The 25,851-nt window shown below is 39.7% G+C and overlaps 1 protein-coding gene and 1 pseudogene across 31 annotated transcripts in view; one reads left to right on the top strand and one right to left on the bottom strand.

Annotated features, from left to right (window-relative positions):
• Nucleotides 1-5,833, bottom strand: part of ALG13 (ALG13 UDP-N-acetylglucosaminyltransferase subunit) — an 82,198-nt gene extending 76,365 nt beyond the window's left edge. For 15 of the 31 annotated variants that reach the window (XR_012429842.1, XR_012429843.1, XM_045384205.3 and 12 more), the window contains exons 1-3: nucleotides 5,704-5,833; nucleotides 4,712-4,874; nucleotides 1,942-2,080 (exon numbers count right to left, since the gene is read on the bottom strand). Coding sequence is in view for 25 of the 31 variants with exons in the window: in XM_045384205.3 (XP_045240140.2) it covers nucleotides 1,942-2,080; nucleotides 4,712-4,874; nucleotides 5,704-5,784 (383 nt within the window). In the remaining 6 variants the exon portion in view is untranslated. Of the gene's footprint in view, nucleotides 1-867; nucleotides 906-1,941; nucleotides 2,081-4,711; nucleotides 4,875-4,989; nucleotides 5,337-5,576 lie in introns of those variants that run through there. The other 16 variants (XM_045384211.3, XM_074029124.1, XM_065538188.2 and 13 more) reach the window with 6 other exon arrangements.
• Nucleotides 5,834-16,461: 10,628 nt separating this feature from the next.
• Nucleotides 16,462-16,581, top strand: LOC123571546 (5S ribosomal RNA; annotated as a pseudogene).
• The last annotated feature ends 9,270 nt before the right edge of the window (nucleotides 16,582-25,851 follow it).

Below are 25,851 nucleotides of genomic sequence, written 5' to 3'. Positions count from 1 at the left end.
GGAGGTTGCGGCGAGCCGAGATTGCACCATTGCACTCCAGCCTGGGCAATAAGAACGAAATTCAAAAAAAAAAAAAGGAAAAGAAAAGAAAATATAACCAATTATTGACTTACTGCTTACTACTTTTATGTGACTTTCTTGAAATTAATATAGAAAAAAAGCCATTTAAAACTGTAAAAAAATAAAAGAAAAAAATTGGAGACTTGTACAGTTTCCTTCTTTTTCAGCATGAGTAAAAAATCAGGATATGTTTATGAAATCAATGTTTTCCTTTTAATGTGCTAACATAAAATCAAAGCTGATTTAACATTTAGAATGAAAACACTAATTAAAAGTATCTGGAAAAAATTGACTTGCATAAATCAGTTAGGAAATTAAGTTTATTCCTCTTTAATCTAGCTTCTCTCCTGACTCACTAAATAGTTCAAGACTGGCTTCTATATTACACAGCTACCCTGACATTCCCTCTTCTCCAACATTATAGTGATAATGACACCAACAATTTTACTCCCGAAATAATCAATGAATCTTCCTCCTCTCAATAAGAACAGGAGTCTTTGTCTGTTTTGTTCACTGATGTATACCAAGTGCCTAGAACAATGCCTGGCACATAGAAGGTACTCAATAAATATTTAATGAATGAATAAGTATTTACTGAGTGCCTAAGAGACAGAAGCAGTAAAACTAAAAGAAAAGCTTATGCTCTAGCCAGTTTCTTCTCAGGTTTTTTATTTTAAAATTAATTTCATTTTACTATAACGTAAATAAACATATATATACACATATATAGTAATTCTATGAGGCATTTACTTCTTGAAACATCAAACTAGGATAGGTTTTAAAGTCAAACAATTGGGAATTACTGACCTGGCCCTTTGGCAAGCTTCTAGTGTCTCAAAGAAGAACTAATAGAAAACAAACAAGCAATTTTCTTCATCCTTCTATTACGATGATCAGTTCCTGTTGAATTCTAATATACTTGTAGAAAATAATACTCCTTACCATAATTTCTCTGCTTAAAATACTTCAATGGCTTCTCAATAAACATCAATAAAATCAGAACTCTTACATAAGCTACCCCCACCCAGCTTCATCTTCTATTATATTGCTATATTGCTCACTATGCTCTGGCAACACTAATCTTCCCTCTGTTCCTCAAGCACACCAAGCTCCAAGTTCATTCCTGACTTAGGCTTTTGCACTTGCTGTTCCTTCTGCCTCTAAATCTTCATATGATTGGCTCTTCCTTGTATTTCGAGTCTAAGATCAAAATGTTAGGTACTCTGCCAAGCCTTCTCTGACAATTCTAATCAGTCTTCACCCCAGTTACCCCATCACCCTGTCTTACTTTCTTCATAGTACATTTCACCATGTGAAATACCTTGATCATTTATTTGTGAACTTGTTTACTATCAATTTTCCACGACCAGAATGTAAGCACCATGAGAACAGGGACTTTATCTCATGTTTACTACTGTATCCACAGCACCTAAAACAGTGTCTTTTATATATTCGGTGTAACTGATTAAATGAAAGAGTAAACATAATTTACGGATTCTAGTGGATTTACTATAAGCAAAACTTTTAACTAAAATAAGCAAATGTCTTCCTTGAATAATGAAAATCTAAATAATGAACTCAAAATTTAGAACTCCAAAATTAGTGTCTCAGAGACATGCGCGTCTAAACACACACACACACTCTCTCTCAGATATTCACATATGCAAAGAAACAGCCACAGATACACATAGAAATACAACACAGAGATTGCAAAGTGGGAGACAAACAAATGGGAGTGTTTTAGAGCTGAGAAAATCAAAAAGTTTGGTAAGTGGGAGAAGGTAAGAGGCAGAAGAGACAGATGAGGGAGGTAGGTGGATAAGAGGAACAGCAAGGGACGAATTAAAGCAAAAGATCAAAAATAATCAGTCTCTAGTATACCTGCAGGTACAATAAAAGAGATGACCCTCTTTGTGTAGCTGCTTTGCCAGTTCCAGCTGATGATTGTTCATCAACTTTTCGTTTATGACCACTACGAGTGGCTTTCCTTTTTCCAGAGCCTCCAAACAGCTTCCTGCACCTACAAATATAAATTAAATTTGTTTAACACAATTTAAAATAAGTTAAGGTCCCCACGAAGTTTTATAGCTAGAACTCAAAAGTTAAAAAACTTAAGTTGACAGAACTACAAGCTAGGTCTTTCAATTATACATTCAAAATGACAAGAGTATAGTTATCAGTTGCTCCCTAATAAAAAGTGTTAGAAACTTTATTTGAAAAATACATTATTTTATCACTGATGATGACATTATGGCCTATGATTCAGTGCTATGCTACTTGCTCTCTAGTACCAATGACCCTCGACTTATGATGGGGTATAACCACATCATAAGTTGAAAACAGGCTGGGTGCAGTGGCTGATGCCTACAATCCCAACGCTTTGGGAGGCCGAGGTGGGAGGATCGCTTGAGCCCAGGAGTTCAAGACCACTCTCAGCAACATAGAGAGACCCTGTCTCTGCTAAAAAAGAAAAAGAAAAAGAAAAATAATTAATAAGGCATGGTGGCTGTGGTCCCAGCTACTGGGGAGCCTGAGGCAGGAGGGCTGCTTGAGCCCAAGAGTTAGAGCTTGCAGTGAGCTATGATTGCACCACTGTACCCCATCCTGGGTGACAGAGAACCCACCTCAAAAAAAGGAAAAAAAAAAAAAGCGGTTGAAAATATTCTACGTAGAAAATGCATTTAATACACCTAACCCACCACACATGACAGCTTAGCCTAGCCTACCTTAAACGTGCTCAGAACACACTTATATTAGCCTGTGGTTGGGCAAAATCATCGAACACAAAACCTATTTTATGATAAAGTGTTGAATATCTCATGCCATTTATTGAATACTGCAGGTGTAAAACAGAATGGTTGTATGGGTACTCGCAGAGCAGTTTCTACTGAATGCATATGTGTATTGCTTTCACACCACCATAAAGTTGAAAAACTAAGTGAAACCATTGTACATTGGGCCATCTGGAGTATGCTTTGAGCATGGCCTTCAATGCAGATAAGATCGAGGTTTCACATACTGTATGTGAAATTATATTTCATTTCTATTCAACCCCAGGTAGAAAAGCAAGCCTACAATAGAGACAGGCAGGCATCAATAACGAAAAACCTTGACCACTTTGTATGGGTTTACATGTGAAGTGCTATCCCAGAAACAGTCAAGAATGATTTCCATAAATATGCAAATATAAAATATTAGGATCAATTAAATTCTGAAATGTAAAATCATCTAGCTATTTTAAATGAGAGCAAAGAGATTGATACGTGAATAGATAAATCCTTTTTGGGTATCTTACGCTAGGGTGGTTAGTTAAGAACATTAACTCCGGAGGGGCACAGTGGCTCATGCCTATAATCCTAGCATTTTGGGAGGCCAAGGCGGTTGGATCGCCCGAGCTCAGGAGTTTGAGACGAGCCTGGGCAACACGGTGAAACCCCGTCTCTAATAAATACAAAAAAAAAAAAAAAATTAGCCGGGCGTGGTAGTGTGCGCCTGTAATCCCAGCTACTCGTGAGGCTGAGACAGGAGAATCGCTTGAACCTGGGAGGCGGAGGTTGCAGTGAGGCGAGATAGCGCCATTGCACTCCAGCCTGGGCAACAGAGCGAAACTCTGTCTCCAAAAAAAAAAAAAAGGAAAAGAAAAGAAAAGAAAAAAAGAACATAAACTCCAGCACCAGATTGTTATCTGTCCACCACTTCCTGGCTGGACAAATTACTTAACCACTCTTGTGTCTCAGTTTCCTCGTGTAAAATGGAGATACTAACAGTACTTAGTTCACAGGATTGTTTAAAAGAGTAAAGTTAATACACACAAAGCAGTCAGAGCAGTGCCAAAGGCTGTTACCTCCTAGGAGATACATTTTTTAATCACCAATCTTTTGGTAATGTCTATTTCTAAAGACTTTTCTCTCCTCAAACTAGACTTAAAAAAATAATAAATAAAAATAAACCTTATTTAACAAGTCAAAACTGCATTGCTCCCCAAAAGCAGTTCTTCGGAATGCACTAGAAGTCTAATTAAGTAGCCCATCAGGGCGGTCCTCTGAAGAGGAAACAATTTACTCAGTATGTAGCTGTTACTATTTTTGACTGGATTCATTTCACTCACATTCAACAGAAGTGTAAACAATCTTACAATTCCACTTACTCCATGACCAATCCAACCAATCAGCAGGCAGAACACTCCTTTAGCTAAGCCCAAGTACTAATGTCAAGTTGACAATTTATTACACTTCACCTGGTGAATTATTTTGCCCCTCAGTGTTTAGGGGTTTTTTATTGTAAAGATGGGCTACAGTGATTAATTTCCCATTCTTCTCTCACCCCAAAATACTAAGTTCTCTCCAATAAAGTTCTCAATTATCATATTCAAATAAGTTGTGTATTCAAAAAGGGCTACAGTGAGTTCAGCTAGCGATTTTATTTTACCTCGAAAAGGTTCAAGTGTCACTTCCTTACTGGAGGGAGAGCATCAGGATAAAAAGCTAATGGATGCTGGGCTTAATACCTAGATGATGCACGGTACACGTTTACCTTTGTTAACAAACCCGCACATCCTGCATATGTGCCCCAGAATACCCCAGAACTTAAAAAAAAAAAAAAAAAAATTAAAATTAAAAGACCCAACCCTGAGATTCTAAGGCACCTTTACCTGCGTGACTAATAACAAGATCTGCTTTCTGGATGTCTTCTCTCAAGGAATCCTTGTACCTGTAAACATCCAGAGTAAACGACTCAGTACTGAAGGGTTCAGGTACCACCGTTCCTCTACCAATTTGCAGGATAAGTCGGTTGTAACCGAGGCTCTCGATTTTCTGAAAGAGGAAATCAGAACACGAGGGCCTTTTAAACTATGTAAAACAGAGCAGGAACCACCATCACTACTCAAGTTTGACGTTAAGACCGGGGCACGGCCGCCAAAGAGCCTACCTGTGGCCAATTTCACTTAGTTTTCAAAACTAACGTATTCTCCGGTCCGGGGCCCGACGAGGAACCTCCCGAGCACTCGTGAAATCTAAGCGACCCAGCTCGCAGAGTCCCGCTAAAGCCACAGCAGGAAAAGACTTTGGAAAAGGAGTCGCACACTCGGGGGGAACCCAGGGGCTACCCGTTCTGCCTCACTTGCTGAACTGCGAGAACCGGGAGCCCTGAGGGGACCACGCGCGCTGAGGGGAACCGCGCGGGCTCCGGTCAAGCGCTGAGGGGAAGGAGCCGGGCTCTGAGGCGAGCTCGGCTGACTGAGACGCCGGCGCCGACGCGCGGTCCACAGGGGGGCTGAGGAGAAACTGCCTAGCCCGGTGGAAAACCCGGGCTCGGAGGGGCGGAGCCGTTGGAAGGAGGGGCGGAGGACGCGGAGGCGGAGAATACAGCGCGGGGGAAGCCCGGGAAAGGAGCCGAAGAAATGAGGGAAAGGAACGGCCTGGGTAATGGGAAGAGGAAACATGCGACCCCGAGTAGCCGGGTAGCCGAAGGGCCCCGCCGGGCGTAGGCAGGAGCCAGCTAAGAGACAGCGGCACCTGTGGTAGAGTTGCGGGGGTTTCTTTCCGAGCGTGACGGTCAGGCAAGGCTACCGCGGCTGGCTCAGTAAGGCCGGAGACGGCGGGTGGCTAGCCAAGCCGACGCCTGCTCGCCTCCCTCACTCACTTGCAGACTGTCGGGCGCCGACACACACGCAATGAGGTCGTCAAAGCTGGTGGTCCCTACGGTAACAAACACGCACTTCATGGCGCGGGTTCCTCAAGCCCTGATCGCAAGGGCCGGATGTGACGCAACTGAGGCCACGCACGTTGCAGCGGCTGCCTTCTGTGAGGGAGGCGGAAATCCGTAATGGCCGCCAGGGGGCGGAGGGGCCCCGGGCTGTGTCACCGGTTGGGTGGGGCAAAAGTCTATTGGTGGCCTAGGTGCCAGCCACTCTTCTAAGCCCCTTTATGTGTAGGAGCCAGCTCCTGAGACCCCTCACTATAAGGGAATGGGGAATTGCCAAATGTAATTAACTTTTTCAAAACTGGTGGGTAAAAAAACACCATACCCTAAGTATTGTGTTGGTGTCATTGCGTGGGTACCACAATCTTTTAATGACAGACAAGTTTGAGATTTTTTTGTTTGCTGCCAAGTTTTGTCAAGATACATTTAAGAGATGGTTTTACTTCGAGTTGGCTAAGGGAATATCAGAAATAAAAGTGCCTTGCCAGGCACAGTGGCTGTAATCCCAAGCTACTGGGAAGAATCGCTTGAGCCCAGGAGTTTAAGACTAGCCTGGGCAACATAGCAAAACCCTTGTCTCTTAAAAATATTATTTTTTAGGCCAGGTGCCAATGGTCAAGTATGTAATCCCAGCATTTTGGAAGGCCAAGGCAGGTATATTACTTGAGGTCAGGAGTTCCAGACCAGCCTGGGCAACATGGTGAAACCCTGTCTCTCCTAAAAATACAAAAAGCCAGGCATGGTGGCAGGTGCCTGTAATCCCAGCTACTCAGGAGGCTGAGGCAGGAGAATTGCTTGAGCCCAGGAGGCAGAGGTTGCAGTGAGTCCAAGATCCTGCCATTGCACTCCAGCCTGGGTGACACAGAATGAGACCCTGTCTCAAACAAACAAAAAAATGTAATTAGCCGGGGGTGGGAGCACCCACCTGTGGTCCTAGCTAGTCAGAAAACTGAGGCTGCAGTGAGCCATGATCACACCACTGCACTGCAGCCTGGACGACATTGAGACCCCGTCTCGAAAAAAATTTTTAAAAACTAAAAATAAAAGGCATCTTATAAGGTATGGGGTCTTGCTCTGTTGCCCAGGCTTGATTCTAACTCCTGGGCTCAAGCAGTCCTCCTATGGCAGGCCATGTCTCACTAACGAAGGCCTCCATAACAACTGTTTCAGTACTGAGTGGTGAAGTTAATATTAAAAGCTAAAAAAAGTCAGTGCCCTTATACAAAGGCTGGAATGTAGCTAAAGCCCACCAAGAGTTTTGCCTAGGCCTTTCCTGGACCTTAAAACATGACAAAATAACAAAGGAATTATTGACCCATTCAGGATTAAACAAGTTTTATTGTAGGTCTGAAGAAACTCCCCCAGGGCTCCACAAACAAGTTTGTTGGAAGTGGAAGGAACTCTCCAAACCTCTGTGATTTAGCAGGAGGCAAGATAAGGGTAATCACACCAGCACCTGGACTCATTTAGTTTTTTTTTTTTTTTTTTTTGAGACGGAGTCTCGCTCTCTCACCCAGACTGGAGTACAGTGGCATGATCACGGCTCACTGCAAGCTCCACCTCCTGGGTTCACGCCATTCTCCTGCCTCAGCCTCTGGAGTAGCTGGGAATACAGGCGCCCACCACCACGCTTAGCTAATTTGTTGTATTTTTAGTAGAGATGGGGTTTCACTGTGTTAGCCAGGATGGTCTCGAACTCCTGACCTTGTGATCTGCCCGCCTCGGCCTCCCAAAGTGCTGGGATTACAGGCATGAGCCACTGCACCTTGCTGGACCCATTTAGATTAAGTAAATTTACTGAGGTTCCAGAGGAAGGTCTTCAAGATTCAGACCTTATTTATAGATTTTAAAAAGTTAATCACTTATGTCTTTAGATGAATGCACACTTACATGTAGACATATAGCTTAGAAGGTATATAATCTCTGGAAATCATCGTGATTTTGAGTTGGTCTGGTGATAATTTCCAGGCCTTCTCCCTGTAAACAGTTACAGAAATAAAAAACTCTCTTCCTCCCCAGTTTGTTTGCATCTTGTCATTGAGTCACGAAAAATAGTAGGCCCACCCTCAGTTTGGTCTGAGATCACTCCCATCTCCGCCTCCGCTTCCCAAGTAGCTGGGCCTACAGGTGCATCAAAAGTGGCTTTTAGAAAATCACTCTAACTGGCTGGGTGCAGTGACTCACACTTGTAATCACAGCACTTTGGGAGGCTGAAGCGGGTGGATCACAAGGTCAGGAGTTCGAGACCAGCCTGGCCAACATGGTGAAACCCTGTCTCTACTAAAAATACAAAAATTAGCCAGGCACGCTGGTGAGCGCCTGTAATCCCAGCTACTTGGGAGGCTGAGGCAGGAGAATTGCTTGTACTTGGGAGGTGGAGGTTGCAGTCAGCCAAGATTGTGCCACTGCACTCTAGCCTGGGCAACAGAGCAAGATTCCGTCTCAAAAAAAAAAAAAAAATCACTGGAACTTGGGCTCTTTAGGAACTGTGGTTCTCAGAAAACCAGGGCCCTCCAGGGTCCCCTGGAAGCTGCAAGCAGTTAACCCCCATTAGCAAGCATGACTTGTAAAATAGAGGTGATAAAGCCTGAAGCCTTGATCTACAATCTATTGAATTATTCCACTGAACCATTTAAATGTAAAATTACACATTAGCACAATAAAGTACCACAGATAACTTACACTTAGGCAGGCATGTATAGGAGAGGTTATTTCTCAAAACTCCCCTTTTTTCTCCTACCATCATACCATTGTTAAGATAATTGCTCACTCTATCTCCTTCTAATGTTTTGTGTATTCCCTATTTAAAGTATCACCTTAGCTTATATTTGTGCTTTGCCCTGCCTGGATATATACAGAAGACAGGCTGTGAGAAGAAATTAAAATTTCAAGGAGAAAAAGGATTGGAGGTAAATTGGGCCTAGAACATAGCCTGAGAAGACCCTTGGGCTTATTTCTACAGGGTGTTTCCTTTAAACTTAGGCAGTTGTCTTTTTGAAGAGTAACATGCACAATGGCAGGAAAACTTGCCAGCTGCCTTTCTGAAAGTGACATCCAACAGAGACTTCTGGTTGGGACTTGGAAACTACCCAATCAGGACTCAGCTGTTTTCAACTAATGGGGACTACTTTTGAGTTATTTATTTGCATACACAGACTTGATTAAGGGCTGGGAGGAGAACTTTCCCTATTTAAGCCAGACCCACTCTTTGTTCTTTGGAGCACACTTAGTTTACATTGGAGGCTATGTTTCCCCATCTGCAGATCTCCTGCTTTTAGGTTGAGGTCTCCGAGACTGTTTTCTCCAAGGAGCACATTCACCTGGCTCTATGGGCCCTACGGGGTACACTCACACTTTGTGGAGTACTTTTGCATTTTGCAATGTACTTGTGCTTGGTGGAGTATGCTCACATTGCAAGTTTTGTGGGGACACTCATGCTCTGTTGCACTCAAAGGGATGCCTTTGTCACAGTGCTGTGGGTAACCCATGATCTAAGGTAATGGTCTCCAACCAGCCACCTGATGATGCACCAATGAATTTTATATTTAAAACCTGTGGAGAACATTCTTGTGCCTATTTAAGGCTCTGGATAAAATTAACCCAGGGTGATTTAAAACTCTTTTGACTAAATTGGGGAACTTTCTGTATCCCTAATCAAATTTATTTATGCATGCAATTAGAACAGAGGAATCTAGGTCTCTCAAAGACAATACAAGGCTTTCTTTAATAGATACTATGAAAACTCCAAATGCAATCAGGAATTTCAGATTGCCTTCTTGAGAGAAACTAATTCTGAACTCAGTTAGTGCCTCCAAAAACTTGAAAATCCTCCTAACCCAGATTATATTCCCAAAAGGACTCAAACCCTTTGTTCCTCTTCCTTTCACTCCCTCTGCACTACCTCTACTTTATTCTCCTCCGCCACTACCTTCTTCACTTTCTGAACTTCCTTTTTTCTCCTCACTGTCTATCCCAGGCACACTACCCATAACCCCTCAACTCCTCTTATTGCCCCATTTAAAATAAGTGAAAATGCAGAGGGAGGTTAGACCATATCTTACATTCCTTAGTCTAAATCTGAACTCTTGGCGATTGTCCTAAAACTGACTTCCTTGAATTTGAATGCCACTTTGGTTTCATCGTAAGTGCGTACTAGCACAGACTCACCAAAATCTATCAATTAATTCACATGCTAGGGGTCATTGTTGTAGCTCAAACATGTATATGCCTAACTAAATGGATAAAACCTCTAGAGGACTTCCATTTCAAAAGGGACATGGCCGTAACAAAAGCAAAGAAAATAACCTGTGATTTGTTGAAGGTCATTCCAGTGCTTTTCCTCTGGCAAATTAATTGGAAAGCCATTGAACGATTCACTCAAATAAGAGATGAGTCTGTCTTAGATTATTTTGACTGGTTCAAAAAAGCTTTCCAAGCTGGGCGCGGTGGCTCATGCCTGTAATCCCAGCACTTTGGGAGGCTGAGGCAGGATGACCACTTGAGGACAGGAGTTCGAGACCAGCCTGGCCAACATGGCGAAACCCTATCTCTACTAAAAATACAAAAATAAGCTGGGCATGGTGGTGCATATCTGTAGTCCCAGCTACTCAGGAGGCTGAGGCACGAGAATCACTTGAGCCCAGGAGGCAGAGGTAGCAGTGAGCTGAGATGGCACCACTGCATTCCAGCCTGGGCAACAGAGCAACACTCTGTCTGAAAAAATAAGAATAAAAATAAAAATCTTTCCAGCAAAATTCTGGTATCAAGGACTTAACAGAGGATACCATTAATCTTTTTGATTCCAGTTTTCTTTCAGAGCTTAAATGAACTCTTAATGCCTTAGTCAAATAATATAACCTCAATTGGACCTTTAAGAAATCCCACAAAATTGCCTCCTTGGCAAACTATCTCTCTAAGACTTTGTAAAGAGACAAAGGAAGAATAAATAAGACACTTGATTATCAGGAAAAGGCCACTACGTTCATGGCCCTACATATTCAGCAATTTAAAAAACAATCACAGAACCAAAATGTTCTCAAGATTCTGGGAAACAGGATCTATTTCTTTCACAAGGGCTTTTATCACTACAAAAGAGGTTATGAAAAATACAAATGATGGCTTCAGAAGAACCCAGATAAAGCTAAGAAAAATGCAAGATTTTTCTTCATTACAAGATTGGGGTGCTTCAGGGAAATAAGGGCAATCTTATTCCTTCTGTGAACCAGCTAAAGAAGGTTGGTTTGCAAATAAATAACAAATTGGTCCAGGCATGGATAGATACTGGTGCCACACTCTCAATGCTGAACTCCAACTCTTTTTCAGATCGCCTTCCCTAGAGTAGTCAAACCACCCAGATGATAGGGGTCCCCAGCCAGCCAATGATAGTCAAGCCAAATCCAATTCCGTATCAGATAGAACCCATCATTGGATATCATAGCTTTCTCCTCCCCTCTCTTCCCGTACATTTATTAGGAAAGGATTTCCTTGAAAAGAGTCAAGCCAACATTTTTTACCCATAAGGGAAATGTGTTATTTTAGGAATAAACTCACCTGAGACCTCTACCTTAAAAAACAAAAACAAAAAACAAGGGGGACTTGCTCTGTCACACAGGCTGGAGTGCAGTGGCACAACCATGGCTTACTGCATCCTTGACTTCTTAAGCTCAAGTGATTCTCCTACCTCATCCTCCTGAGTAGCTGGGATCACAGGTGGTCGCCACCACAGCCGGCTCATTTTTTACATATAGAGATGAGGTCTCACTATGTTGCCCAGGCTGGCCTTAAACTCCTAGGCTCAAGCAGTCCTCCCGCCTTGGCCTCCCAATGTGCTAGGATTACAGGCATGAACCACGGCGCCCAGTCTAAGACATCACTTATGTGTTTCCCTTGTGAGCCCATGTCTGTCCAGCCATTTCTGAATAACCTACCTTAAGGGAATTATCTGAGACCCTATGGGCAAAAACGAATACCAATATCTGTCTTTTTCACTCAGCACCACCAATTTTCATTCAGATAGATCCTAACAATTCTCTTCTAAATGCGAAAAATACCCCCTCAATTCTGAGGCATTAGCAGGCATGGAACCTATTATTGATTCTTTTATTTCTAAGGGACTCATTGTCCCCTGTACTAGCCCTTGCAATACCTCAATTTTACCCGTGCAGAAACATAATGGGAGAGGATGGAGGTTTGTTCAACAACTTAGAGCTGTAACCAATATTGTTATTCCTGACACCCCATTGTGCCTGATCCACCTACACTCTTACATAATGTGCCTTCTGACACCCAATATGTCTCTACTCTTGACCTCTGTGTTGCCTTTTTCAGCATCCCTGTTTACCTGAAAGTTTCTTTTCACCTTCATGTGGAGAGGCCAGCAATATACATGGACAGTGCTTCCTCAGGGATATACTGAGAGCCCTATCTATTTTTTCCAGATTCTTTGAGCAGACCTGAAAAAGGTAACCTTTTTATAAGGTTCAACCCTGTAACAATATATTGATGATATGCTTTTATGTTTGCCCTCTCAAAACACTTACCTTGCTGACACTCTTCATTTTGTTTCTGTCAACTGACCCTCAATAAATGTCATAAGGTCTCTAAAGAAAAATTACAATTTGGTCAAGATTCATCTAAATTTCTTGGATATGTATTAACTTCCTCAGGGCTAAGCCTTGATCCCTCTCACATTCAAGTCATCTTTTTCCTCACCTTACTTGCTACAAAAAGGCAGCTCAGAGAATTTTTAGGGCCTGTGGATTACTGCAGAATATGGAACCTAATTTCTCTCTAATGGTACAACCGTTATATTCCTTACTTAAAGCCTCTTTTCCCCATTTCCTTGTCTGGATTACTGATGGTGAACAAGCTTTCCAAGTTTAAAAAACTCAATTGTCCACTACCCCTACCTTATGACATCCAAATTATTATGATTTTCCCTTTTTGTGCATGAAGGAGAGGGTAACACATTAGGGGGTTTGCCTTAGCCCCTTGAGGGCAGCTATCAACTGATTGGCTATTATAGTCAATAGCTGTACCCTGTGGCACAAGTATTGCCCCCCTATCTGAGAACCATTGCTATTACTTCTATGTTTGTAAAGGCCACTAAAAAATAGTCATACAGTCCCCTCTCACTATGTATGCCCCTCATTCCATTGAAAGCCTCTTCACTTTTCATCATACCCAACATCTTTCAGCCAGCCGATTGACCTCCTATGAGATACTATTTTCTTTTTCTCCCAATTTAGCCATTGCCCACTGCAATCTATTAAAACCCTTTTACCATATCCAGTGGAAGACATCCTGTGACTATGTCAGCTTTACAGATACCCTCCTTTTACAAACCAGCATATACCCAAAGGAAATGCCTCTACCCAACCTGGACTTTGTCTAGTACACTGACGGGTCTTCTCTCAAGAGCCCTGCTGGCTCTTACCTCACAAGATATGCCATAGTTTCCCTAGCAGAGACTATTGAATAGGTCCCCCTACCCACAGTCTGGTCAGCTTAACAAGCAGAATTGCATACCCTCACATGAGCCTGTTTGCTGGCTGGAGGCAAACAAACTTTTTATACAGATCGTAGATTCGCCTTTGGGTTGCACATAATTTCGTATGCCCTGGAAACAATGAGGTTTTTTGACCTCCTCCAGACAACCTATTAAAAATAAAGATTTTTGTTTTGACATTTTTAAAAGCTATTCAGGCTCTATTATCTCTTGCCATTATCAAGATCCAAGGACCCTCCCCTGAAAACTCTGAAGACAGTAAGGGCAAGCATCTTGTTGATGCAGCTGCTGAAGCTACAGCCCTACAAGTAACTCCCTTTATAGTAACCAAGGAACTCATTTAACTGACCAAGTATTAGCAAAAATTTGGAACATTTAGCCCATTCTGCAGCATTTTCATTATGCATACCACTCCAATCTTTTGGGCTGGTTGAATAGATAAATGGGGTTATAAAAACCCAATTTGCGAAGAACCTACGTATTTTTAACCTGCCCTGGCATAAGGCCCTCCCATTGACATTGCTAGTTTTACAATCCACACCTACTAGGAAACACTCTCTCTCCCCTTTTGAGATCGTTGCTGGTCTGCTGATGTACCTGGCTGAAGAAATGTTTTCCCTGCTCAGTTACAGGGAGACTTCCTAACCTACTACCAAGGCCTTGTCAAAGCTTTAAAGACTAACCACCACCAGGTTGTGGAATCCTTTTACAGGCCCAAATCAGATGGCGACCTCTAGCATCGCAGCCTCCACCCTAGTGATCATGTACGTTGGTAGAGACATCAATTGAAAGACTACCTTCAGCCCTGTTGGAAGAAGAACTCTTTTCAGGTACTGTTAATCAATCTCTGTGCTGCCAAGTTACAGTGTATTGACTCTTGGATACATATATCTCACCTAAAAATGGCACCAACTCCTGGAGAATCTTGGACATCAATGCCAGTGTTTAATACCAAATTCAGATCACTAAAACCCCATCTCCAGGCCAAGAAGACAACATAGAAGGTTGACAACTAACCCAGGATTCCAGACCAGGCCTGTATGAGTAATATGCTCAGCCCTTACATTTACTTTATTTTTGCCTTGATTGTCATAGCTTTGGGAATTCTGTGTATTTTAGACATTTTTTGACATGTTAAAATTTAAAATAGTTCCCAGACAGGGCAGTTCCATATGAACATCTTGTTTGAGCCTCTGAGCTAAGGCAGTGCCTGTAACCAGTAATTGGAGCTGAGACACAGTGGCAGGAAAACTCCCACCAGCAGCCTGAAAGGAGCATCCAACAGAGACTTCTGGTTCTGGTTTGAAAACTACCCGTTTGGTAGTCAGCAGTTTTCAACCAATTCGAGCTGAAAGAGTTTGCATTCTTCATTTGCACATATGGACCTGATTGAGGGCTCGGGTGGGAACTTTCCCGATAGCATGCTTTCAGTTTACAACAGAGGCTGTGATTGTTTTTTTAGAAAATAAAACTCTTCGGCCAGGTGCAGTGGCTCACTCCTGCAATCCCAGCACTTTGGGAGGCCAAGGCGGGTGGATCCCCTGAGGTCGGGAGTTCGAGACCAGCCTGACCAACATGAACAAACCCCGTTTCTACTAAAAATACAAAATTAGCCAGGCATGGTGGTGCATGCCTGTTATCCCAGCTACTCGGGAGGCTGAGGCAGGAGAATCGCTTGAACCTGGGAGGTGAAGGTTGCAGTGAGCCAAGATTGCACCATTGCACTCCAGGCTGGGCGACAAGAGTGAAACTCTGTCTCAAAAAAAAAAAAAAAGAAAACTCTTCTTTGTTTTTCCTTTGCAGACCTCATGGTCTTTTGTTAACAAAATTAATGATAATGGTGAAACTACAGTTTTATAACAATAAATATAGAAAGGTCATGGTTGAATAATGAAACAAGCATAATCATTTTCTGCCCAAATAGAGCATAAAATATGAATATTTAGTGAAATATAAAGACACAAATATTCAAAAGTATTACTTGTCCTAAAAAAAAAAAAAAAAATCCAGGACTTAAGATTTCTACACATGAATCAGAGACTATAATGCCTCATTTGCTATGAATTATACCACAAAGCACAATAAGCTACAGAGACCATTTCTTATATGTGGACTAAGAAAGAAATACATTTACTATTAAAATAAAACCCTAAAAATAGTTTACAAAACCACTTCTAGCTGATACATTAGAGTAGAAGCAGAATAGAGCAATGTGTCCTAGATATCACACCACCCCGCTACTCTAGCTATATGACCTCAAAGAAATCATTTAACCTCTGTTGAGCCTTAGTTTTCTCACTTACAATGAAAATAACAGATTCAGATTAGGTCTTTTAACTATACACTCTATAACTCCAAGAGCAAATATTCTGCTGTTTGATGACAAAGCAGGAAAAAATGAAATTCTTAATACATAATATAAATCCATATTTAATGTTAATGTCACATCTTGTACTGATCATATTGATTCTTATATTTATCACTAACATTTGTATGGCACTTTACAGTGTTATTAAATGTCTTCATGTTCATCATCATATTTTAATTACACAACTTCCCTATGGAGTAACAGAATGGGAGAAGTTAAGCTGTTTGCTCAAGATCACATATCTGGGAAGCAACTTACTGAAGAAGTCCAGCTCTTGAGCTGTTTAAGCCTGGGCAGGTCTTTTCTTGCTTCCCTGAGGTAAATCAAAGCAACCAATGAACTTTAACTTTGTACACTCTGTTTCATTTGTTATTCTCCTTCCTGGGTTATTTTGGGGGTTATTATTTTATTTCTAATTTATACATGACCACTAGGTTATTCCCATTTGGTAGCAGCAATAGCTGGGAATCTGATATTATTGCATGTTTATTCAATCTCTGCATTAATGGGTTATATAGATTAATAGTAATGTATTATAAAGGACTATTTCCTGTTAGGCAAGAGACAACAGAATTCCCTTATGAGTTTTGTCTGTCTGCCAATTTTGTCTTCAAGTCAATTAAAAATTTATGCTGCCAGGAAGAAGAATAGTTTTTGATATCAGGATTGGCAAATATTTGTGTTTCTATGTTTAATCTTGATCTGTGCCTGAAGTTGTAGATCTGAAGTTATAAGTTCTCTGTGAATCTGTGTGGCTATAATTCAGAAAGATCTTTACATCTCATTGAATCTGTGAAACTTTTTCCTATAAGATATTAAATTAGTCTATGGCCATACCACCCTGAATGTGCTTGATCTCATCTGATCTCGTGAAGCTAAGCAGGGTGGGGCCTGGTTAGTACTTGGATGGGAGACTGCCTGGGAATATAAGCTGCTGATGGCTTTAAAAAAATTTTTTTATATATTAAAAATAAAAAAATAAATTAAAGGAGCACTGTTCTGAATAGAGAACATAAGTACATGTATGAATTAAATGTTAAGTTCCCAGAAAACAAACAAATTGACTTATAATACTTTAAATGTACTGGACTTTAACAAAACATTTCTTACAGAAACTAATTCAGAAACCAAGATTACATAATTAACATTATTTTGACAATTATGGTTTTTTCTGACTTATTAGTGTAAAGTGAAATACAAGCATAAATTGTATTTTACTTGGATTTCTTTTTCCTAAACTTGCATAGTTTTACTGATCAAATAAATTGACATTATTCCAAAAAATGTTTATGATTATAAAAGATGTAAAGTTGTATTCAAGAAAATGAAATCATTACTGTGATAAATTTTATATCAACAGCTATTATGCTTTGAAGTAGGCCAGATTGAAGATTATTTCCAAGATCTTTAAGCAACTCAAAATCATGGACTGACATTAAATTGAGTTAATTAATGGGTAATCATTGGACAGAATTTTTTTTTTTTTTTTTAGATGGAGTCTCACTCTGTTGCCCAGGCTGGAGTGCAGTGGTGTGATCTCGGCTCACTGCAACCTCTGCCACCCGGGTTCAAGTGATTTTCCTGCCTCAGCCTCCTGAGTAGCTGGGATTACAGGCACACGCCACCACGCCTGGCTAATTTTTGTATTTTTAGTAGAGGCGGTGTTTCACCATGTTGGTCAGGCTGGTCTTGAACTCCTGACCTCGCGATCTACCTGCCTCAGCCTCCCAAAGTGCTGGGATTACAGGCGTAAGCCACTGTGCCCGGCCAGAAATATTTTATTTTCTAAGTAAAATAGAATATTAAACACTGGTTTAACCTAAACATAATTTTAAATTTAAATGTTTTTGTTTCTTATTTTTAAGTGCTGTTAAGTGGCTAGCTATATCTTGGAGTCATGTCATGAATGCATTTATTTTTGCCACTTTAGGAAGTTATAAAAAGAATTTGTGTGGCTATAGAAAGTTTTGTCATATGTATTCTTAACCTCTGCTACTCTATTAAAATGGTTGTATATGCCAGACACTTTATTTTCCTTCTGGCTCTTTTCTTTTTAAAACAGAAATTAGTTACTTTGATTAAAAGTTATAATTAATATGGGTGGTTTAAACTCTTTAAGTAATAACACTGACAGAGAATTACAACAGTATATGTGCTTTTGTTTTTCAAAGGAAAAAATTAGGTTTTTCCTTAAGTAGCTTGTTGGTTTCCAGACCTTTTTACACTTTTAAAATTTATTGAGAACCTCAAAGAGCTTTTGCTTATGTGATTTATAATGTGAGTTATAAATATTGATATTTACCATATTAGAGAAAAAGAAAATTTTAAAATATTGATTGATTCAGTGAAAAATAGCAATGATGAACACATTGCATGTTGACATAAATGATCTTTTTTTACAAAAAGTAACTATTTTTTAAAACAGAAAATTTTATGAGAAGAATATAATTGTTTCACATATTCGCATATCTCTTTCTTATCTTGGCTGGTAGAAGGCACCTGGATCCTTGTATCTGCTTCTACTAATTTTATTTTATTTTGTTTTATTTTATTTTATTTTTTGAGATGGAGTCTCACTCTGTTGCCCAGACTGGAGTACAGTAGCGTGATCTTGGCTCACTGCAATCTCTGCCTCCTAGGTTCAAGCAATTCTCCTGCCTCAGCCTCCCAAGTAGCTGGGATTACAGGCTTGCACCACCATGCCTGGCTAATTTTTATATTTTTAGTAGAGACGGGGTTTTGCCTTGTTGGCCAGGCTGGTGTCGAACTCCTGGCCTCAAGTGTTCCACCCACCCCGGCCTCCCAAAGTGCTGGGATTACAGGTGTGACCCACCGTGCCAGGCCTAACTTCTAGTTTTAATCCTTTACAATATCATATATTAAGTAACCTATGGAAAACAACACTGTATACTCATGAGAGAATGAGAGTCAAATAGGCAGATGACATTATTATGAAAATTGTTTTGACCTCACAGATCCTCTAAAACAAATATGAAAGAGCAGAAAGAAAAACAAAACTTGGAAAGTGCATTTTATTTGCCTTGATTTATAATACTTGAGTCTGAAAATAAGCTATTAAATATAGTAAGATATTTACAATGGTCCCTCTGCTTAGATGGGTTTTGCTTCTTTTATTTAGAACTTAATACTTCTACCTGCAATGTAAAAAATTAATCCTTATCTTCTGTGTAATCTATGTAAATAGAAGAGATTCTGTGCCTTTCAAGAAAAATGTTCTATGATTACATTGTCTTTATTATGTCCTTATCTATGGGAAAAAATCCCATAGAACATATGGTTTTTACTTATGAAATAATGAACATTTTTACGATAGTGTTACCTTCTGTGTTTTTTTTCAAATGCTTTATTTTTACTTTGATTAAATAGGTAAAGAAGTCTTATTTCTCAGGCACTCGTGATCTCACCTAATCAACTCCACAACTCTTAATTTTGCCCTCTCAAAATCAGTTCCTAAATTTGATCAAATAAAATAAACATTTCATATATATATATATATAATTGTTTGTTTTTGAAATGGAGTCTTGCCCTGTCCCCCAGGCTGGAGTGCAGTGGCACGATCTCGGCTCACTGCAACCTCCACCTCCTGGATTCAAGCAATTCTCCTGCCTCAGACCTGAGTAGCTGGGATTACAGGCATGCACCACCACACCAGGCTAATTTTTGTATTTTTAGTAGAGACAGGGTTTCACCATGTTGGTCAGGCTGGTCTTGAACTCCTGACCTCGTGATCTGCCCACCTCGGCCTCCCAAAGTGCTGGGATTACAGGTGTGAGCCACCGCGCCCGACCCTTTAGGATATATTTTATACGTAAAACTAAAAGTTTTAACCTAAAACCACTGAAATTTCTCAGAGGGCCTTTGGAAAATCACAGAGATTCATTATTTGACCTTATGAAAAGAGATGTTGGAAATAGTTGTTAGATCAAAAAAGATACTCAGCCCTCTCTAAGTTGTTTTAATAAAATGTTATTAAAATAAGTATTTCAGAAATTGTGTGCTTTATGGGAAGTCCCTGGCACTTTTCAGTGCCCTCCCTGTTCATAATGTTATTTTACTTTCAGGTGTAACCCTGATCAAAACTGTTATGTGTTACTATTGTAAAAGTTGCATGGGAATAATTGTTATACAGAAGTGACATTCAATCTTCCCTAAGTTTGTTTTGATAAAATGTTATTAATATAAATATAAAACCCAGGTTTTCTATTTTTTCTAAAGAAATATATACATTTACCCAGATAAAATAAACATGTGGCTATTTCTGAGAATCTAAAGGAAATATGGAAAATAAAGTAGCATAAGTTATTATATGATAAAGGTGATTTCATACCCATTTTATATAACAGGATATATTTTATTTTAAAAATTTAGAAGGAATTTGGAATGAATGTATGACATATTCATTTATTTATAATCTTTACATTTCTTTGTTATTGCTCTTGCTATTAACCTCTGCTGCCTCATCAATATGGCTAACTATTCCTTCAAGATTCATCAGAGGTGTAATTTCCTCCAGGAAGCCTTTCTCCACCCCTTTTAAGATTGTGCCCATTTTGTGCCACCAGTAACACTCTTTGGCTACCTCTGTCATAATTCTTGATGTTTAAATCACCTGTATACTTTTCTCCTCTTTTGTACTGTAAAATCTTAAAAGGTGGAGACCAGATTTAAATCATCTCTAAATTCCCAGGATTTAGTGCTATTCCTGGAAACTAGATGATACTCAATAATGTTTATTGAACAAAAAATAAATTACTAGTTACCTAGTGGGATACCTAGGCCTGTTGGGATTACAAAGATAAATAAAACATAGTTCCTATTCTATCCCAACAATAGATGATTTGTCTTATTCATGGGTTGATTAATGGTTTGTGAAATTTCAAAAGATTAAAAAGAAAACTATGGAATCCATTATTTTTATTTTATGGACAAGAAGCAGAAGCTCAAATCAATAGATTTTTTGTTTTATTTTTTTCAAAATTATACTGGTAATAGCAGAGCTAAGGCTTGACTCCAACCCTTCTGATGCCTGCCCTGTGCTCCTCTACACTGTGCTGACCTTTCCTTTAATGAAGAGCCTTCAATAGTGGCATATGCATTAAAATATAAAGTAATGTAACTTGAAAGGATGACAAATCATAAATGTTTCTTCTTAATCTTTTAAACACAGCACATTGCAGAATCCTTGAAGTGACTTTAGATTCATTTCTTTAATTTTCCATCATTCATCAAAACTTTCTGTATATTTTTTTCTTTATTATTATAGTGAATGTCTTCGAGCAAAGCTGAAAAGTTTCGAGTTATAAAACCCACTTATAATCTCCACTTTGTGGATGTGTACGTTCTTAGGAAGTTGCCAAAACCTAACATATATATATATACACATATATATCTCAAGGGGAGTTTATTAAATATTAACTTACACGATCACAAGGTCCCACAATAGGCTGTCTGCAAGCTGAGGAGCAAGGAGAGCCAGTCCAAGTCCCACAGCTGAAGAACTGGGAGTCTGATTTTTTAGGGCAGGAAGTGTCTAGCACGGGAGAAAGATGTAGGCTGGGAGGCTAGGCCAGTCTCTCCTTTTCACGTTTTTCTGCCTCCTTCATATTCACTGGCAGCAGATTAAATTGTGCCCACAAGATTAAGGGTGGGTCTGCCTTTCCCAGCCCACTGACTCAAATGTTCATCTCTTTTGGCCACACCCTCACAGACACACACAAGATTAACAATTTGTATCCCTCAATCCAATCAAGTTGACAGTATTAACCATCACAATACTATTATTATTGGCAACTGTCTTACTTTTAGGAACACCAAAATAATTATTTTCTGGCTATATTGGTCAAATCCAGAGTTAAAATAATACTATAATAGAGTCAATTTCTGGATAACCTCAAAATTGTTTAATTTATTAATGGATATTTTTACTGAAATTATCTTTAAAATGTTTATAGTAGGTAGCTTTGTTTCTCAAGATTCTAGCAAGTAAAACAAATTGCTCCATTCACCCAAGGGCGAGCAAGAGAACTGACAAAATCAAGATTCAAAAAGAATTAAATAATGGCAACTTTGTAAGAATAAATGTGTTGTGATTCTTTTGAAAGAAATAAACTCATTTGGATACATGAAAAAATGAAGGAAATTTTTTAAAATATGAAGTAGCAAAACAATCAGCTGAAATAAATCAGATCAGTCTTAGCTTAAAAAAAGCAACTGTGCAGTACAAAATTGGAGTTTTAATGAACTATAATAAATGAGAGTCGGCTGTATCACTACTTGTGTCACCAGAGGCAGAGAAAGAAACTAATTTTTGTTGAACACTCCTTATGTGCCAAGCATTGTGGTAAACACATTATATATTTGATCCAATTTTATCCAAATACAATTTAAAGATTTTTATAAAACCAATCTTTACATGAAATTGCTGCTTATAGAAAATTATACTACAAATGGCCGGGCGCGGTGGCTCACGCCTGTAATCCCAGCACTTTGGGAGGCCGAGGCGGGCGGATCACAAGGTCAGGAGATCGAGACCACGGTGAAACCCCGTCTCTACTAAAAATACAAAAAATTAGCCGGGCGCGGTTGTGGGCGCCTGTAGTCCCAGCTACTCGGGAGGCTGAGGCAGGAGAATGGCGTGAACCCGGGAGGCGGAGCTTGCAGTGAGCCGAGATCGCGCCACTGCACTCCAGCCTGGGCGACAGAGCGAGACTCCGTCTCAAAAAAAAAAAAAAAAAAAATTATACTACAAATCATATTAAAGCTATAATATTACGGAAATAATTAAAATAAACTCGTGCTTTTTTTATTGTTGTTGTTTTGTTTTGAGACAGGATCTCGCTCTGGGGTGAAATGGGATGACGATGGCTTAGTGCGGCCTCAACCCTCTGAGCTTAAGCAATCCTCCCATCTCAGCCTCCTGAGTAGCTGGAATCACAGGCACATGCCACCACACCTGGCTTTTTTTTTTATTTTTGAGACAGAGTCTCGCTCTGTCGCCCAGTCTGGAGTGCAGAGGCGCCATCTCGGCTCACTGCAAGCTCCGCCTCCCGGGTTCACGCCATTCTCCTGCCTCAGCCTCCGAGGAGCTGGGACTACAGGTGCCCGCCACCACGCCCGGCTAATTTTTTTGTATTTTTAGTAGAGACGGGGTTTCACCGTGGTCTCGATCTCCTGACCTCGCGATCCACCCGCCTCGGCCTCCCAAAGTGCTGGGATTACAGGCGTGAGCCACCGCGCCTGGCCCACACCTGGCTATTTTTAAATTTTTTTGTAGAGATGTTGCCTAGGCTGTTCTAGCCTTGAGTAATCCTCCCACCTTGACCTCCCAAGGTGCTAGGATTACAGGTGTGAGCCACCAAACCCTGCCCTCTTGTGCCACAGTGACAAAGATTAAAAATCATGAAAGGATCTCTTTAAGTAAAATCCATTGAATATGGAGCAAGTCACTTTGGTCAAACATTTAACTGTATTATGGTGACTACTAGGCTAAATATATCTCAATACCAAGTATTTTGAAAAGGAGGAAAATATATTTATGTGAACTTGATTATATGAGTATATGCCTCCTGTATGGATCAGTGATGTTATTAATGAATCCCCTGATTTGTAAAATTATCATAATCAACTATGCTACAAATGATAAAATGTTTGATTTAAGGACACTGAATATAGTCTGAATATAGCCCCTTCAATCAATAAGTACTCAAAATCTAGACCTTGCTCTGAATCTGTTGTATAATAAAGGGCTAGTGCTTAAATGAGACAGGATGTATTATGACTTGGAAGTTTCTTAAGAAATTTTCAAAAAGATTCAGTCATACCCAGACCTCAGCATCACACGATATAACTTTGAGACAAACCTGCACATGTACCCCCTGATACGTAAATAAAAATTGAAAAAGGAAAAAAAAAAGTCTGAATTGTGTTAGTTTGTTTCAATCCTCCTTAATTTTTACTATCATACAGCAAAAATAAAAGAATATAACATACCATTGTTCATAAATGTCAGATGCACAGCTGTATCACTTAAAACAAGTTCATTCAAGGATATTCATTAAGCACTTACTATGTGCAAGGCCTCTGCTATGCACAGATGCACTAGACGGTTTGCAATCTAGAAGAAACACACAAACATGAATGCAAACATGTTTTTATAAACTGTGGTAAAGAACAGAGCCATGCAAGAGAGCAGGCGATGTGTAACTGGGGTGGGGACCAACTTTAGATTTAATGGTCAGGGAAAGCTTCTTGGCAGAAGTGACATTTAAGCTGAGGCTTGAAAACTAAGGAGCCAACCAGGAGAAGACAGAGGGAATAACCTTCCAAACAAAGTGAATAGATTGTGAGCAGGCCATCAGAGAAGGGGCTTAGCTTGTTTGAACAAAGAAATGAAAAAGGACAGTATGTGTAGAGCACAATAAGCAAAGGAGCCAGCAGAGACCTCAACAAGCCCTACAGGTCATGGGAAAGAGTTTGTTTGTATTCCTCAAGAATTGAGCAAGTGGAAAACGTGACAACATATTTAGATGGCTTTTACTTGTCTTAAAAATTATGATTTCCAGATTAGAACATGCACACAACACATCCCAGAGTAATTAAGCTAAGTCCAAGTGTATTGTTCACGGGAATAACTCCTTTAAAAAAACAGATTTTTAGAGATAGGATCTTACTCTGTTGCCCAGGCTAGAGCACAGCGGTCCCATGATAGCTCACTGCAACCTCAAACTGCTGGGCTCAACGAATACTCCTGCCTCAGCCTCCCAGAGTGCTGGGATTACAGGTGTGAGCCACTGCCCCTGGCCCTGTTCATGGGAATAATTCATTTGAAAACTAAAATGTTAATTTTATTAAATTAATGCTGTATGCACAGATTTTAAAAAATAGTATACTGAGAAAATCCCATCTCCATTTCTAATTCTCACTACTGAAGGGCAATAACTTTAAACAGTTTTCGCTATTCCCTATGGTGTTTACTACCACGTTTCCATATAACATGCTTGTATTGCTATATCTTGATTGTTTAGCTTTAATCTATTGATATTTTTATTATAATTGGTGACAATTAGGCTCTCTTACATAGCCGTAAACACATACTGTCTTTCCTCTCAGAATATTCATACCACAATTTTTGGTGAAATCAATATTTAGTGATTATATTATTATGACTTTGTAAACATTTTTCGGAGTTTAACTATGTATTAAGTATGTTATAACATTTCCTTCTCTATAAAATTTTGTCATGTTTTATTTAATTTTTATTTGCTCAAGATTTTCTCTATGAATCTATCACTCATTCTCAAACAGATCTTTCCAAAAGATCTGTATATCTTCCCTTTGTATGTTCAAATACATTAGGTTATCAATAACTTTCTTTTTTATGATTAGTAAAGATGTCTGTGCTAGATATTTTTGTCCTTCTCCAATGTGAACTGGTTTAGTCCTTATAAATAGCTGTCCTCTGGGATTTCCCCTCACCCTTATCCTGAAAATCTCTTTTGCCTATCTCTTATGTCAGATTCTATTTTCTGGACTCTGTCTTCCTTACTTTCGATTTAACTTCCTCATTTTGGTGGGCAAATATCTTCCAATGACTTCATGAGAAAAGATGGTCAATTTTTTAGATTTTACACATCTGAAAACACCTTGTTCTAATATTTCATCAGATTGTTAGTTCAACTGATATATAATTCTAGATTGGTGTATTTGTTTTCTAATGTTACTATAACAAATTACCACAAATTTTGTGGCTGAAAATGACACAAGTTTATTATCTTTCCATCAAAAATGTGAAATCGCTTTCAATGATCAAGGTGTTGGCAACACTGCTTTCTTCTGGAGGCTCTTCCGAAGAACATTTTTTTCTTGTTCTTTACAGTCTCTAGGGGCTGCCTGCATACTTTGGCCCATGGACCCTTCCTCTATCTTCAAAACAGATTACTCCAACCTCTGGTTCAGGTTTCACATCTTACTTTGGTCCTCCTGTTACAAGGGCCCTTGTGATTACTTCAGCCCCACCCAGATGATCCAGGATCATCTGCCCATCTCACGATCCTTAATTGCCATCTGCAAAATACCTTTTACCATGTAAGGTAACATATTCATAGGTCCATAGATTAGGACATCTTTGGGTGGGGTTTGGGGGGAACATTATTCAGCCTACTACAGTTGGAAATTTTTTTCCCTCAGAACTTGT

The sequence above is a fragment of the Macaca fascicularis genome, chromosome X, assembly GCF_037993035.2.
Source record: "Macaca fascicularis isolate 582-1 chromosome X, T2T-MFA8v1.1".
NCBI classification, from domain to species: Eukaryota; Metazoa; Chordata; class Mammalia; order Primates; family Cercopithecidae; genus Macaca; species Macaca fascicularis.
This window is presented reverse-complemented; position numbering and strand designations above follow the sequence as displayed.